General features: G+C 46.2%; 1 protein-coding gene across 1 annotated transcript in view; it reads right to left on the bottom strand.

Moving 5' to 3' along the window:
• The window catches only part of LOC147673324 (phospholipid-transporting ATPase IK-like), a 460,742-nt gene that overhangs the window by 100,501 nt on the left and 343,744 nt on the right, over nucleotides 1–16,497 (bottom strand). Inside the window, exons 19-21 of the mRNA XM_086947163.1 lie at nucleotides 10,805–10,916; nucleotides 8,869–8,944; nucleotides 7,582–7,702 (exon numbers count right to left, since the gene is read on the bottom strand). Of these exons, the coding sequence (XP_086803289.1) occupies nucleotides 7,582–7,702; nucleotides 8,869–8,944; nucleotides 10,805–10,916 (309 nt within the window). The remainder of the gene's footprint in view (nucleotides 1–7,581; nucleotides 7,703–8,868; nucleotides 8,945–10,804; nucleotides 10,917–16,497) is intronic.

The raw sequence follows: 16,497 nt of genomic DNA, 5'->3' as shown, positions 1-16,497 counted from the left end.
TGTCCGGGCCTCCTCCGGACACTGGGGCAACACCTCCGCAATCGTATCCCACAGAGAGTGGGTGTAACAGCCCAAAAGGCACGCTGTGTTGACAGACCGCAGCCCCAAGCTCAGGGACGAGAACAGTTTCTTCCCAAACTGGTCGTACCTTTTGGATTCCCGGTCCGGGGGAGCGGTCGGGAATGCGGTCATGGCGGTAGAGGCCTGGATCACCAGGCTCTCGGAGGTGGGGTGAACGGACAGGAAGCTGGGGTCGCCGGAGCCGGGTGGTGGCGTCGGGCCACGTTCCTATCTACAGGGAGGCCTGTAGAGGGCTTGGACCAGGTGCCCAGCAGAACGTCGGTGAGGGCTTCATTGAACGGCAGTAGAGGCTCCGAGGAGCTTGCCTGCGGTTTGAGCACCTCAGTGAGGAGGTTAGTCCTCACAGCCGCAACAGGGAGCTCAATGTGTAAATCCTTGGCCTTCCTTGTCAACACCACGCTGTAAGCAGCCCCCTCCTCCATAGCCACGGTAAGAGGGGAGACAAATCCAGTGTCGGGAGAAGTGTCCAGACCACTGGCCTCCCCCAACTCATCTGCCCAGTCCTGTCCTCATACCCCTCCCAGTCCCTCTCGTCTTCCATCTCCTGGTAGTCAGGGTCAAAAGATGGAACCGGGTCATAGGTGAACGCTCACCTATCGGCGTCGAACACGGTGCCAGGCAGCGCCGGTCCGACGCCGGATCCGGACCGGGGGTAGGACCGGGGATGGCGTCATCCGGGGACTGTGCCGGGGGCGACACCCTTGGTGATGGCGCCAGCGGAGAGGTCGGAAGGTCGACTAACTAACCTGTATCTTTCAGATGTCATCGACGTCGTCCTCGTCGCCGTCGACACCATCGCCGGCGACATCACCGTCGATGTCGAGGATGTAAGTCTCGTCGACGACACAGATGTAGGAAGCATCGTCGACGAAGTCATCGTCAACGATGTCGTCGGCGAAGCTCTCGACGACGGGCCCGTCGACGTAGCAGAAAAGGAAGTCAATTGGGTTTTTGATATCGTCGTCGACGTACCTGAGGAGATCGTCGGCGGCGGACGGATTTTCTTCTCTCTTTTCGCCTCCTGAGGTGTACTTGCAGGTTTCTTAAAGATCTTCTCTTTCTCTGAAGGAGAAGAGGCCACAGAAAGGCCTTGGCTTGCCTTTTTTCCAGATGACACCTCAGGAAGAAATCCCTCTTCCTCCTTTGAATGGTGAGGAGATATTTTGGGACTAAGCCTTTTAGACCTTTCCGAGGTCTTTTGAGAGGTCTTAGCAGGAGGTTCGGCAGATGTAGAAGGGGAAGACCTACTCCTTTTTGTAGACGTCCTCGAAGATGTTGCTGAGGAGGAATCTTCACTATTACTAGACAGAACCTCCTTCCGAGACTTCATCTTCTGTAGCCAGGTCAGAAGTCTTCCTTCTCGGTCTCTCAGAGTCTTGGTCGAGAAGGTCCTGCAGATCTTGCACTCAGTGGCCTTGTGATCTGGGTATAAGCAATAAATGCAATCTTTATGCTTATCTTCGACATATAGTCTTTTCATTGAGCAGGTAGCACAGGCTTTGAATAAAGCTTTCTTTTCAGACATCCTGAAGAGAAAAAGGTGTAGAAATCCCAAGTTGAAGAGAAATCTGAGCAGAGCTCAGTGGAGACTCCCTTAGCACAACGTGCAGTAGAAAATCTGAGGCTCTGAGGCTTTCTCATGAGGGTTCTATGGGGTGAGGCTAATCTGATTGGTTGTTGCAAAAGTTTTGGTCTCTTTCACAAAAAGAGGTAGATAGGCTACACAATGAGATGAGGCCTAGGCCTTATTTTCTCTTTTGTACATACTGCTATGGTATTTTCTATTTACCGAGGCTCCCAGGCTGACGACGGAGAATGATACAAAGCATGGGAATCTATGAAAGTTCCAATACTGGGACAAATTGTTTTATGTCTTTACTAAAAGTACCTCCGCATCTACACATCTCTTAGTTCTGTTTCTGTAGCCACCACTTCAGCTACCAGTGCACGCCTACCTTCCACAGTCTCCGATATACATTTTCCCCTGATCCCTGCCTATAAGGTGTCCCAGTCCACCAGGAGGGAGGACACAGTAAAAGTACTGGCCTCAAATGAATGCTGTATGCTGTTCCATTTAGAGTAAAGAAAGACCGGATCCTCGAAAGATTTCAGCTTCAGTCTCCAGGTAGGGATACAAGGTCACAACTGTTGCCAACCCAGATGCAGGAGGACTGGGTTATGGTCCGATAGGGTTCTAGCTAGGTATTTGACTTCTCACACCAACCCATGAACATCTGGAGTGCAGAGAAAAGTATCTAACCACACATGCAGTTCGTGGAGGCCGGAAAGAAAGAGTACTCCCTGATCAAGGGATGCATACATACCCAGGTGTCTACCAGCCCCAAGGCATCCTGCCAGTGCGTGAAGAGACATGCCAACCTGATGACAGGAGTATCTCTTAAAGGGGGTGGGTTCAATCTAGAGTGGGATCTGCCACACAGTTAAAGTCTCCTCCATAATAATTCAGTGTACCTAGTGAGGGACTAAGAACCTAGATACGTCCTGAAGAAAAGCTCCCTGATCCACATTCGGGGTGTACATGTTAATTATGGCCATGTCTCGTCCTGTCAAGTGCCCATTCACCACTACATATCTACCTGCTGGATCGAATACAGTACCAGTGTGATAAAAGGGGACCCCCAGGCATAACCAAATAAGTATGTCCCTCGCATACACTGAGCATGTAGTATAATAGGCCTGTCCTTCCACTTCTTCTGCAACACATTCCCTTCTTTAACTGCAATAGTGCTATGTGGATTCTCCATCTGTTAAGGTTACAAAAAAACTTTATAGATCTTAGAAACATGTTGCAATATCCACCCTTGTACACCTGCCCTATTTCCCGTTCTCCCCATCGGTACTGGGAATGAAGAGGGAGGATCAATGAGGCGTGACTCGTTAAACGCCTATTACCAAACAAATATGTAACAACCCAACTCCCACACCCTAGGACAAGTAGGCAGTAATCCCCCATCCAAACAGCAAACACTCAAAGGTGTACCCACGCCTACTTAATAATAAAAGGGGCAGCATCTCAAGAGCTATGTTGAGGACTCCCCACAGTCCAGCAGTGTACATAAATAACATGAACTTTTGTGGCCAAGAAGGAGCAGGGTGCTTTTACAAGAATCAACTGAAAACCCCAATTTCAGCACCCCCAGTGTAAAAACGTTTTATGATACCAATAACAGCTGCTTCAAATAAGTCAATCAGCTGTTCCAGGGGTCACTTTGGGCTAGTCTGCTCCTGAAGCTTTAGATGAAGTGGATCTGCGATCATAGTCCGAATCATGCATGCCGCCACCACTGGCTGTGGACAGAGGGCTCATGCTGCTGCTTCTCATTATTGCCACCATGTCCACTGCACTCAGTTGGTCCTGCTGAACCTCCCCTCTAGAGGGGATCACCCTGCTTTTGCTCTTGACTCTGCGTTTTGACCTGATTCTCACCGTCCTCCACCTGGAAGATCCCCAGGTGAATCAGGATGTGGGTGCCGATCAATCCACTCTCAGATCTCCTGTGGGCTAAGGAAGAACTGTACTCCTTTCGGGGTTGACACTCTTAATCTGACAGGAAACATCATACCATAAGTGATACCCTGTTGGCGAAGGCAGCGTTTCGCTTCCAGGAATGTGGCAAGCTGTTTTTGGACTTCCTTGATGAAGTCTGGGAAGACCATGACCCCGCTGTTGTCCACTTTGAGGTCCCCTTTCATTCGAGCATGGTTCAGGATATTGTCCCTGTCTTTATAGTGCACCAGTCTTGCAACCACTGGGAGCGGCAGGACTCCAAGAAGGGGGGACGTGCTGGCACTCGATGTGCTCGTTCTAATGCATAAAAGGTCAATAGCCCTTCTGGCGCCATTTCCTCTTGAAGACAGCATTCTAGATAACTCAACATATCATCCCTTTCCACCCGTTCGTGCAGATCCTGATATAATGGCACAATCTGTATTCTGCAATTTCAGCTCTCACTTCTAGTGTCCAAAATCGGGTTTCCATGTCTGTGATTTTCTCCTTCACGGTCAACAGAACTGGGGGGGGACCAGTGGCGTAACAAAGGCCCCTGCATCCTCTGCAGTGTGGGGGCCCTAGGCTCCACAGGGGCCTCGCCCCTACCCTGAGAGCTCCTAAGTAAGTCCGGAAGAGGGCCCTCCTTGTACTTTGCGGGGTGGCCCCCCATAAGTTTCGTTACACCACTAGGGGGGACCTCTGCCAGATCTCATTAAGCTGTTGTGACACAGTCCACAAGCCGCCTATGATCATCCTTCAGTAGCCCCAAGTCAGCGACCAACGTGTTGATTTTCATTTCAAGGACCTCCCGAGAGGCTGTGATGGCTTGTAGGATGTTGTGAAAAGTGGGGTTCTCCTGTGATCCCAGTTGGGGGGGTGGGCTGCACCCACATCCGGTGGAGGCTCAGTGGATATCCCCTGGGTTGGAGCCCCAGCATCCACATCCTTCTTCTGAGTAACTTTCTGCATAGTATCCAGGTAGCACAAACCAGTAAGGCAGTTATTACGACTCTCCCTCAGTACAGATCTTCCATGGCAAGTGTTCAGAGTTCGTAGGTGTGAATGACGAGTTCTCCACTATAGCAGAGGCCCAACGGCCATCTTATGTGTCTGTAGACCCACCGTGCTGACAGTCGCAGACACGTTCTCTGGCATTCTTGCGAGTGTTCTAATCCCACCAGCAGACGGAACTGTCTTGTGGAGCCAGCTCCCAAGTGAGAAGCAGAGCTCGATAGCCCATCTGCACATTCTGAAATACAGTGTCAAAGCACTGCCCATGCAGAGCACCCTCAATCGAGCCCTGGGAGCTAAGGGGATTGCCAATGTATGGTGGAAGTGCTATTGTGTTCTACAATCGTCTGCTGGAGTTCAGACCCTGTTCAAGTCCAGGCCCAGTGGCCTTCCACAGTGGAGGGTCAATGATATCTGCTTCCCACCACAGTCATCAGGGGTTTCAACGCTGAGGGTGGGCGTGTGCGTATCAGGTTCCACCCATGGGAAGGAACGTTTGACCCCTCGCTAGGCCTCACCACATCACCTCTAAATGAGTCCCTTAGCACCGCTACAGTCTCAGTACAGGGGAAGTCTATGCCCTGAAATGCACGTAGTGTGCAGACTGCTCTGTATGTGGTGCTCACTTGTTACGCCACTCTAGCTATGTGGCTCGCTACTCCACCCCTCTAGGTCACAGCTGCATAGCGTTACGTCTGGGCCTCTAATTGCAGTTCTCAGGCCTTCTACGCAGTGTCTTGTCTTCTCAGGGAGAAGTCCCCTGTTAATGTCTCGCTAAATCAAACGGCACACCAGGGACTCTTCAACTTCTGTTAGGGCTCCAGCCTGGATTGCTTGATGCATAGTAACAGTGTCGGGGGCACACCGCCACCCCACACACCTCGGCAAAGCAGCTGCACCAACAGGCCTCAGGACACAGTTCACAGTCCTGTTATCTCAGCGGGCCCACAGCATTGGCCCTGCGCCGCCACAGGCAAGAACCAGTCCACTGAGGATTAGCTTGGCTAGACTCGCCCCCAGTGCTCACCTTGCTAAGGAGCAGCAACACAGTTATGACCTCATCAAGCGCCGGCTGGCCATGCCCCGCACCTCTGGGTGCCGCCGAAGCCATTGCTGCCCAAGGTGCTCTTTCAGCTTCCCGACATCTTCGGGGGTAGTAGTCCAAAAATGTTCTCGCCCCCGGGTCTGCTGCTCAGTCTCCTGCAGTCAGGGACAATCTGGGGCAGGTGAGCAAATTCAGGTTTGTGGTCGCCTATCTGCCTTCGGCATCTGCCATCTTAGAAGCAGTCCCTCGCGGTCGGGCACTCTCTCAGCAGTCAGCATGGATCCGGGCTGTCGAGTAATAAATTGCACCGCCCAGTGCAGCCAGGAGTCAGATGGGGTGCATAACCTGCACCAGATGCCCCCTCTATCACAGAATTATATCAGGGTGACTCTGGATGGGGTTCGCCAAGCAGGACCTCCAATGTGTACTTCTTATGTCAACAGCGCCTAGCCCATATTAAGTGCATATATGTATAGGTTACGTTGTTAAAGAAATAAATTGCATTTAACCACCAACGCATAAATAAGTATATGGTTGCAATTACGACTATAAAAAAATATACAACAGAAATATAATTTAAAAAATCAGTCCAGATATCGGAAAGGAAAAGGGTTGATACCCTTGCTGTTGAGATAGTCATAAAGTTAAGGCAAACGTACCTTGACAATAACACAGATTTACATCTAGGGGCTCATTACGATGTCGGATGAAAAGCCTCTGACCGACACTGTCTCGGATTCGGGACTGACCGACTTACTGTCGGCAGTTCTGACCTCCGGATTACAATGTGACCAAACACTTTTCGGTCAGATTCCCAATGTTTCCGAAGGGATCTTGTGCTACCCCCGAGAACAGGCTGTAACACAGGCTCCTATGGGGAAATGGTGTGAGTGTGAAAAACCCTGGACCATGTCGCAGTCACCCCATGGTGCTTGCCACACTGCAGGGTTTTACAGGGGGATACCTTAGGCACCCCTTTGGCCAGCAACCGTAGGGCACGGGCCAGGGAGCCTTGCCAGGGGCCCCCAAAGTCACTTTCCGACAGCATTTCCGTGTCGGACAGGCTGATGTAGAAAGACTGCTGGAAGGCAACATTGAAATCCCAACAGTGGAAACGCTGTCCATATGGGGTTACGGTGCGATACCGACCGACAGGAATACTCTGCGAGTCAGGCAGAACAGAGTTGTAATGACATCGTAATTGGGCATTCGGACTGTAAACCGACCGAGTTGGTTAGAAGGGCTCCAACGCAGTTGCGAAGATTCAGACTGTCCGCCCGACAACGTAATGAACCCCATAGTGTTTGAGAAGTTGTGGAGGTCACCTAATTCAACCTATGCAACATTTCTAGCTGGGCCTCCTTGCTCCAAATTACTTGTTGTCCCCACCTATCTCTATGTTTATCTGCATTTCCTATTAATATCATTTCAAAATAATCCTACGTAAGTATTTGTGATTGGGATTTTTAAAACAAAACAAACACAAAATATACAGTCAAATTATTGAGAACCTTAAGATGAAAGCATGACACCCCACAGACCCACAACCAAAGTACGTATGACTGTTGCACACAGCCACTTTTAAATGATGTCACACATGTGCTTACTCTCTCTTTGATGGTTCATGGAAATGCGTCGTTACAACTAGTGACTTTCTTCACTTGCTTGCCACAACTCTGGTCAACAGGAGGATCAACATACCATTACAGTGTGGTAAATCATGATAATTAAATTGTGGATACTTGTGGATTATCCTTTAGGGCAATATAGGGTGTGGCACATGAACTTTAAGTCACTCTTGACTTTATATGGCTTTGGGAAACTTTTGATTATAGCTCTCAAAACGCTTAGCTTCTCTCCCCCACATGCACTTAAAACTGTAAAAACTGCACAAAGCGCCACTGCAGATTTATACCACAGAGTCCTGGATTACCAAAAATTCTCCTGAAATCACTAATGCCGTCTGACGATGATGGACCTTGTCTTCAGTATTCAGAACATCCTTCTCCTTCCCACTGCTGGAGATGTTTTTCAAAGTGGCATCAAGCATACGACTAAGAGAAAGAAAAGGCATGAATAGTGTGGAGTTAATCACTGAGAACACACTTTTTTTTCTCAAGAGTTCACAAATGTAATATTAACTTCTTTTCCTGCCTTCAGGGTTTCAGCCATATAGACTACTCCTCTAGGCAAGCAATGCTAGCTTTAAAAAGCAACATAGAATCATCAAGTGCAAAGTCCATCTAGCTGATGTATATACCATAACATCTGCGCTCACTGTACTTCATTGACACATCAATTGAAGGACTGAGCTGCAGAAAAAGAGATTTATGTTTTTTACCTCTGAAGACAAATTGATGATTTTGAAGAAAGGCACACGCAAGCAACTTCCACACTACTGAGTTTCTTCTCTCCTTCCAAGAATACACAAAAGGTTATTGGTGGAACGCTGAAATGAATCTCAGGCTTCAGTAATCACTCTGAGCCACATTTCAGTCTCTCCCATTACAGATAGGGACCAGCTAAATGCAAATCAATTTTTACTCTGTCCCACAAGAAACCGACCACACCAAGTGGCAGGCCAGGACGCCACTAAATGGAAACACACACCAATACAAATCAGTTCCGGCATTGTATGGTCTCATCAAGGAGGTTCTGTTTTAATCCCAGATCTCTGTACTGGGGTGAATGTATGACATTGTTTAGCATTCTGTCCATCCATTGTTCTTTATGCATTTGTCCCCCGAGTGCGCCGGATATGCCCAGACGTGGGTCCTGTACTCTCCATGCCACTGGAATCAACATATCCTGGCTGATGAGAGGTGAAACCTCGAAACCGGTCCTAGGATGCTTGTTTCCAGTCCAGGGAGGACCTGGCCTGGCAGTTCGGGCTGGACTGTCCCATGGGGCACAGGGTCAAGACTGATTTGCATATGGCTGAGTTCAAACTGGAATGGCATGGGAAGCTAAAAACGATGGATTTTGGCACAGATCACTGTACTAGGGTGAATGTATGACATTGTTCTGTATTCTGTCGATCAGTTGTTCTCTTTGCATGAATCTCAGGGACAGCAAACTTGGGGGCCATGTCCATGCGTACCGTACACCTCTCTCTATCCAAGAGCTCCACCATTCATTTTCATAAATTGAACATAACCCCCACCAAGAAAGCATGCTTTCCTTACATAGCCAAGAGCACACGTAGGGTGCTAAGTCTTACCAGACTTCATTTTCATCTAGAATTTCCATGTCCTCAGAAAGTAGCCGGCAGGAGAAGCCAATATTAACTGCTGTTTCTGCAACACAGATATCAAGTTTGGTCAGGAAGGTATATATTTTATTCATAATTACTCAACTAAGGAGTGGATGATGGAAGGGCAGTTGACACAGAAGTCTCCAGCGCATAATTCAGACATTATCTGGAGGATGGCCGGGCTACATGCAATGGAATGACCAGTCTTCTGGAATCAGTAGACTCTTATGTAGAAAACACCTCTTCACTTCTGGTCTGCAGCAATCGAAACTATCTAGTCAGAAAACAATTGATGCCATGTTAAATAGTAAATCGAACAGGCATTGAGTGACACGGTTGATATTAACGATGCGAAAATACTCTGCACTTTGAACAATGACAATAATCTATTTATTTATTTGTAAAGTTTTATATAGCGCGGCCCGAAATACATATGTGATTGTCTATTGTATTCACCTTGCTTATGTTTTTATTTATGTGTTTGTTTTTATGTATTCGATCTATGAATTGCCCATGTATTGTTGTTTAGAATTAATGTTTCTTGTGATTGAGAAAGTTAAGGGAAAAGATATCTTCCCTTCGCTGTGAAGGAACGTGGTTTTATTATTATTGTTTTGATGAAAATAAATCTTTTTTTTAAATGAGGGTAGCTTTGACCTTAAAATCATTTGCACATATTGATTTGCAGGACAGATGAAATGTTTTTTTTATTAATAAAGCACAATAGTGTTTCCATATATATGTTTTTGAGGTCCTATTTTCGTGATACTGGGGGTGTATTTCAAGTGATGAGTGATACTGTTAGAAGAGTATGAAACAGGTGTGAGAACCACTAAGAAACCCAAAAGGATTTTTTTACTAGATAGTCACATACGGTGCATTGTCCCTTTGGTGAGAGGGGCCCCTCTTTGTCGTTACTGACTGCAGCAATAGAAAACCTGCGAAAACTTGACAGGATTTGCCTGTAAATGAGTACAACACATATATGATTCTAAAGTTCTCCTTCTCTGGGTGTTCAACAGAGGATCCACCCACTGCCTGCACACCATGGAGGCAAATTATTGGCAGGTTATGAGCTTTGCACTCTTTAAATACTCAGTGTTGGGAAAATTATTATAGGAAATTTGGTAATACCTTGTTTGACAAGCACTAAACAGGGCATACTTTCCTCTCTGCTGCAATGCTACCTGCCTAATGACCTGATTTAGGGTTTGTCGGAGAGGGTACTTTGTTGCAACTGGGACGGAGCAACCTCTAAGCCAAACTGAAGGTGCACCCACCTCATTTAGAGTAGGCCGGACCTCAGTATATCAGCGATGGAGACTTATCTGTCTCCATTACTGACATACTCCTCTGACGGCCCAACAAAGTGAGGACTGTTTAAGGTTTGACCATTTGACCGATTTAGAGTGGGTCAATAGGCAGCATTCACTGTCTCACCACCAGCCTGGTGGTGAGGGGCAGTAAAAAGAGCAAAATGAACCCTACATCATGGGAGAAAACTCCAATGGTGTGAGGGTCATTACTGTTTCTGTTTTGAAAAATAAAATCCTGCTTTGCGATTTTGTTTTTGAAAATAAAAACATGTTAAACGTTTGACAGACTGTACCATCATGTTGATGGAGTGGTCCATCAAACTTATAATTCATTTACAGGAACTGCTGTGACAGTGGTTCTTGTCAATATAAGAGATTTCCACTGGTGCGGCGGACATCTCTAAATTTATCGTGTGGTTGCTTCATGAAGGCAACAGAGTATTTTACTACGCCATTCTGATGGAGTAATAATAGTAATCCAAATTCTAAATCATCACTTTGGATTTGGGTAGAATGTATGACAAGAGAATGTCAAGGACTACCGAAAACATCCATCCAGCAGAGACCTAGAAGAGAGCTGTGTGTACCTTGCTTATCTCCGGTCAGCACCCAGACCTTGATATTACCCTTCCGGAGCAACTCGATGGTTTCGGGAACTCGATCTTGTAAGTTATCCTCAATGGCTGTGACACCAAGCAGCTGTGGATGAAACATAAGGAACATTTAGCCTTCCGGTCTTTAACATCTCTTAACCTGACAAGGTGAGTTTAGAGCTACAGGTTCTCAAGACTGGTGTCTTACTCTGTATATCTATTGAATGCCTAAGCAAAGTGTTTTTGCTGATTCCCCTAGGACTTATAGGAAGCAAGAAGGAAATCTGGTCACTTATGTCCACCTGGACATGGCCATGCTTCATAAAAACAAAAGTATTTACAAACATATACATCACTACTGCTAAACTTCAAATATGCACACATACATGCCGTCACCCACATATGAGTAGACACGAAAGAATGAACTCCAGAGGTGGTTCATGTTCAAATATAACATACATGTCTGCTATAATTTTTCTTTAAACAACGTATGCTGTAAATAGCAGGCTTTAAAGTCCTGTGACAAGTCCAGCAGATTCACCAAACTGCTAGAAGAAGCAATATTAACATCATACTCAGGGTTTGAATTCCCAAGGATCAGAGGATTAAGCTATTGCACCACCGGGCGCCCATGTATAGCGCCTATTTCCTGTTGCGAGTCTAAGGCAACATCACAGAGTGGAAAATTAGTGAAAGTAAACATGGCTCTTGAAGCCAGGTTAAGTTTCTGTTCCTGGTGCGGTCTTAATGGTGCTAGAGAAAAGGAGATAAGGAGTAGCAAAGGCAGCGGTTATGTACCAAATGGAAGTGTTGGGAAGCAGCAGTGCTGCCTGACTACCCCAGTCCAATATCCATAGCTCAGTAGGGTATTAGAAAAAATCAAAATGAGGGCGATAGAAGCAAAAATGTGGGGTACACTCTACTTACTTGATTGACATAGAAATTTTCAAAGAGGGAACCCACACCATTGTCAAAGATTAGAGTCTCTTCTTAAAATAGTATTGAGACCTTCTGTAACAATTTTCCTTCAGTGGTATGTGTTCTCCTCTACAGTACTAGTAGTCAGTAGCGTCATCATAAGGTCTGGCCTCCACCAGGAGGTAGAGTCTCTTTGATAATGGACACAGTGGGATATGTGCAGGAAGTGAGTTCAAACTATCCCGATACTAGAGAGATGCTATTTTATTACAAAGTGGTTTGGCGGCAAGGTTAAAATGTATGAGATGTGATGGGGACATTAAATTTTCCTTCACATCCAGTGGGTGTTAAAAAAAACAGTTCCACATTTTTCACCCTATTTGAGCCCAGAAGGTCGTCGGCTTTCTCCAAGGCCCGGTTAAGTGTCCGATCCCTGTGGTACCTGGTGGGGCATTATCCCTCTGGAACTCTGATTATGGCTACAGTCACTCAATCAAACTGGGACGTCTACTGATATTTCCTAATCTGGGGAAAGCTGGGGCCCCATAGGATCACGGGAAGGATACAGAAGTTGCCATTTGCACTAAAAAAAATGATATAGCAAATTAAGGACATTAGAAATCTAGCAAGAGCACAGATAAAGACTGTATATTGCATTGTGAATCTGAGGAAGTATAGAGAGTAGTAAAAGAAGGCTGAACGTCGATTACTTGTAGACAGGTGATATACCGTTTTCTGTCTCAGGTTATTCAAAGTATTGAACTTGTCAGTTCTTTTTGACACAGATATTGAAAAGTATTGAAATTGTCCGACTTTGTAGTTGTTTTTAATATGAGGTACTGAGTTATGTGGTACGTCTGGATAGTGGGTTGCTGGGCAAGTCTGTTGAGGTTTGCAGAAGTGGAAAATCAAAGATCATACTGTTATGTGTGTGTTCAAGACAGAGGCTTGGGTGTTGAGTTTCTAGGAGAATGTGGGGCCATATTATCAAGAAAGGGCGATACATTATCGCCGCTTTTATCAGCAGGAAACTGCTGCTAAAGCGGCAATAATGGGCTTGATAATATGCCCTTGTGAATTCCCATAAAAGCCCAGGTTCTGGAGTTAACCTGGGCCTCTATGGGAATTCACAAGGGCATATTATCAAGCCCATTATCGCTGCTTTAGCTGCAGTTTCCTGTCGATAAAACCGGCGATAATGTATCGCCATTTCTTGATAATATGGCCCGTGGTTCTCCCAGATATTAGGGGTTGCTTCTTAAGGAATTCAGCTGCTTTAGTTCTTCATTGATTTTAGAGGGAACTGGAGGGTTTCTGTCTGTAGACAGGAAATGAGAATGCGTGGATTCTGTGATGAATCGCATTGGAAATAACCACATCTGAACCATCCTTCTGAACTCCAGGTGATTCTCAACGATTCAGATTTTCGGCGTTAGGGAATTCTAAAGCTTTACTGCTTCATCAACAGTTTTCCTCCTATAAACATGAGTTATAAAGCACAGTGCAAGCCAGTGCCATAAATGCCTGTGTCTGGAATATTTTGTGATTTGTCTGGGTCGCCTCAGGTATATAGTCCAGTTAGGCTCAACAGAAGAGTTTTCCCGCAATGATTAAAAGCAAAAACAATTAGACGGTTTAACCCTGCATTTATTTTCATCAACTTTGAAACACTGGTATCTCTAGAAGTGAGCGCTAGTAGGGAGCACGCATTGGGCACGTATTCTGCCACAGATAAAGTTCTACACTAGCTATAGGGGTAAATAGATAGATATAATAAGAACTGTAGGAAGAGGTTGAGTGAGAGGGAAGAACCCCAGCTCCTGGTGGGCAATTCAGACAGATATGTATCATAATATGTTCTTTAATACTTAATCAAGGAGCTCCCCCCATGAACACCATAGCCCAGATTCTTCTACATCATAAATAATACAAGCTGTAAGCACCAGTGACTTCAGGACGTAGGAGTATGCATGTTGTACATCAGACTGCCTTCAAACCCACTGGAAACGACCCTCCCTCCTCTGCAGTATGTGTAGGCTGCAGAGGAATAGGATAAGCCAGGCGCTGTCCCTCTGGTGAACCTGTGCTTAAAGCATTCCACAAGAGTCACATCTGCCAACCTGGTTCTATATACAGCTGCCCGATGAGCAAACCCAAGGGTGGGCTACATGCCAAGCAACTCCTCCAACCTTCTCTGACGCCAACATGCAGGAACAGGGAATGAGAACAACACCCGAGGACTTAATCCAATTAAGAACAAATGGCTTAATCCTGTGTTTCACTTGGCTCAAGTTCACTTGCATCTGTTATGGAAAGGTGGATGTCTGCATGGATGAAGTTACCCCACCTCTCCCACCAGAAGAAGTTAAAGCTACCTTGTTTGACTGCGTTATGGGAGGTTCTTTGACTTTAGTTTAGATTTTTGTTTTCGCAACAACAGAAGCCGCTCTTCTTGGTAAATTCGTGAATGAGAGCCCACCGGGAAGTATACAATCAAGAAGGTAGCCATAGAGCCGACATTGGCTGAAATTGCTTTTTCGGTGTAACCCCTTATATATGTGCGTTGGGTTTGGATGCAGGCATGTTTGTTATGTTATGTTATAAACTTTTGTATTGCGCACAGCTGCCCCAGCTAAGGGGCGTCCTGGCGCATGGCAGGTAATATGCAACACCTGCATAGCACGACATAGATGCACCAGAAATAAAAGTGTGCTGCATGCATCCCAGAAGTCAAAGAAGGTTACAGTTTGCACCCATGCCAGATTATAGGATTTATGTTTGCTCTGTCTTCGTCCTCCTTATCCTAATCCAATGTCTATCCCCGAAGTCGAAGACTGTCACACGTTGGAGGAATTAAGGGCTTTATGTCACCGAATCTGTGCTTTTTGGGGTCCAGGCTTCCTGTTGCAGCATATTTTTAGAAAACAGGCCAGTGGCCAGTCTGTTCCTTTTTTGATGCAGCTAAAGCGACAAGACCACTAGGTGACACCAACTGCCCCATCTTCTTAATTCTAAGCTGGTTCTTCCATCAGACAGCAAAGGAAGGTCACACAAAAGACTTTAGCCATGGACAACACAAATGTTTCCGACACGCCTGTCTAAATCTATAATTCTTATCACTAGGCAGTGTATGTATTAGAATATTCCATTTTGCCCAATGCATTTCAACTGGAAAATGGATCCTGTTCCTCTTCATTGCTCGAACTATTCCTCTATTCAGCTGTCTATTGCTGGAAGACATGTATTCCATTCGTTGGAGCGGAGAGGGGTAATTGAATGGGATTGATGTTAAATACCCATAAGCTTATGCCTCTTAGTTTGAGAAAGTTAAAACAAGGCCTTTTTGGCAGGAGGGTTGTGAATTAAAATAATATTATTTTACAGAGGTCAGAAAATCCATACCTATTCAGATCATGTCGAGCTAGTTTAACATATTCCTCAAACCAGTTACCCCTGTCGGCAACACAATGAAGAAATATTTATACGGCTCTCTTGGAATCAAAGCCTGTGGTCTTCTGTTTTCAGGTCCCTGGCCCGGACAGTGCATGTGCTCAGTCTTCAAGGCCTTTTTTTCTACCAGCGGGCTTAGAGGCTGTCCATTGCTTACCATTTGTTGTCTTCATTGTCATTGTCAATTGTTTTGCACTTATTGGTCAGCTGCCGTAGGAGTCCTTCCTTTTCGTGCTTGTCCCTCCCCCCCCCCCCCCCCCCCCCCCCCCCACCGGATCATTGATGGATTACATGTGTGCTTCCACTGCTCATTTTTTTAGGCGCTATTTTTTTATTTGTGTTTAAGCACTCAACCAGAATGCATCTTTATCAGCAAGTTCCCTCGTGTACTACTCCTCCCTCCCTTTCCCCTTTGTCTGCAAGTAATAAAGTCAATACTATAAAGTTTAACTCCTTGTCTTTACATAGGAAAACAAAGGGGTGACAGGCAACAATTGGTAGGTTTTAGATCAAATATTTGAAAACAAAATTCAAATACTGGTAAGTACACATTTGAAGTAATTCAACCCACAGCAAAAGTAAATTGTGAAGTCATGTAGTTATGATCAGACACACTTAAGTACAGTATAAGATACTTTGGGCCAAATTTATAATCTGTGCCCTTGAGTCACGCAAGGACAGTGCCACATTAAAGCGAGATTTACCAAGCCATGCAAGGCCACCTTGAGTGGCCCTGCGGTGCTTGGTAAATGTGGGTTAATGCTAAGAACAGCAAGTTGCTGCCTTGCATTACTTTGCCAAAGGGAGGCCTTCCTTGGGTGGAAGCACCTTAGTCGCCCTCTGAACCACCATTGTGTAAGAAGCTCTCCATAGCCACTGTAGGGGGAGAAAGCAGACCTGTATCTGGAGAAGTATACAGGCCGCTGGCCTCACCCAGGTCCTTACATCTGTCCACACTCTGTTCTTCCTCATAGGGCTGGTATTTTAAAGGTTCAAGTGACCCCTCCCAGCCTTCTATGAGCCCTAGCCGATGTAAATAAGTGTCAGGCTCCGGTCTAGGAGGCAGGGCTCCGATCAGCATCAGAGGTGGCATTTGGCAACGCTCCTCTGCCTCTGTGTTGGAGTCGTAGACAACAATGGAGATGACGCCGCTGGGGGGTGCCAAGAGCATTGGGACTGGGCTGAGTATGGTCAAGATGGCACAACCGGTGTCAGTCTGGATCCCCAGGAATGGATCCCTGGGGCCCCACCAGAGCCGCCAGTGCAGAATCAGATTTGGCCCTTTCTGACCCCACGGGGCCCAAAGGAGCGTTGATTTG

Source organism: Lissotriton vulgaris, chromosome 12 (assembly GCF_964263255.1).
Source record: "Lissotriton vulgaris chromosome 12, aLisVul1.2, whole genome shotgun sequence".
Taxonomy (NCBI): domain Eukaryota; kingdom Metazoa; phylum Chordata; class Amphibia; order Caudata; family Salamandridae; genus Lissotriton; species Lissotriton vulgaris.
Note: the sequence above shows the minus strand (reverse complement) of the source record. Positions and strands in the feature narration are given on the sequence as shown.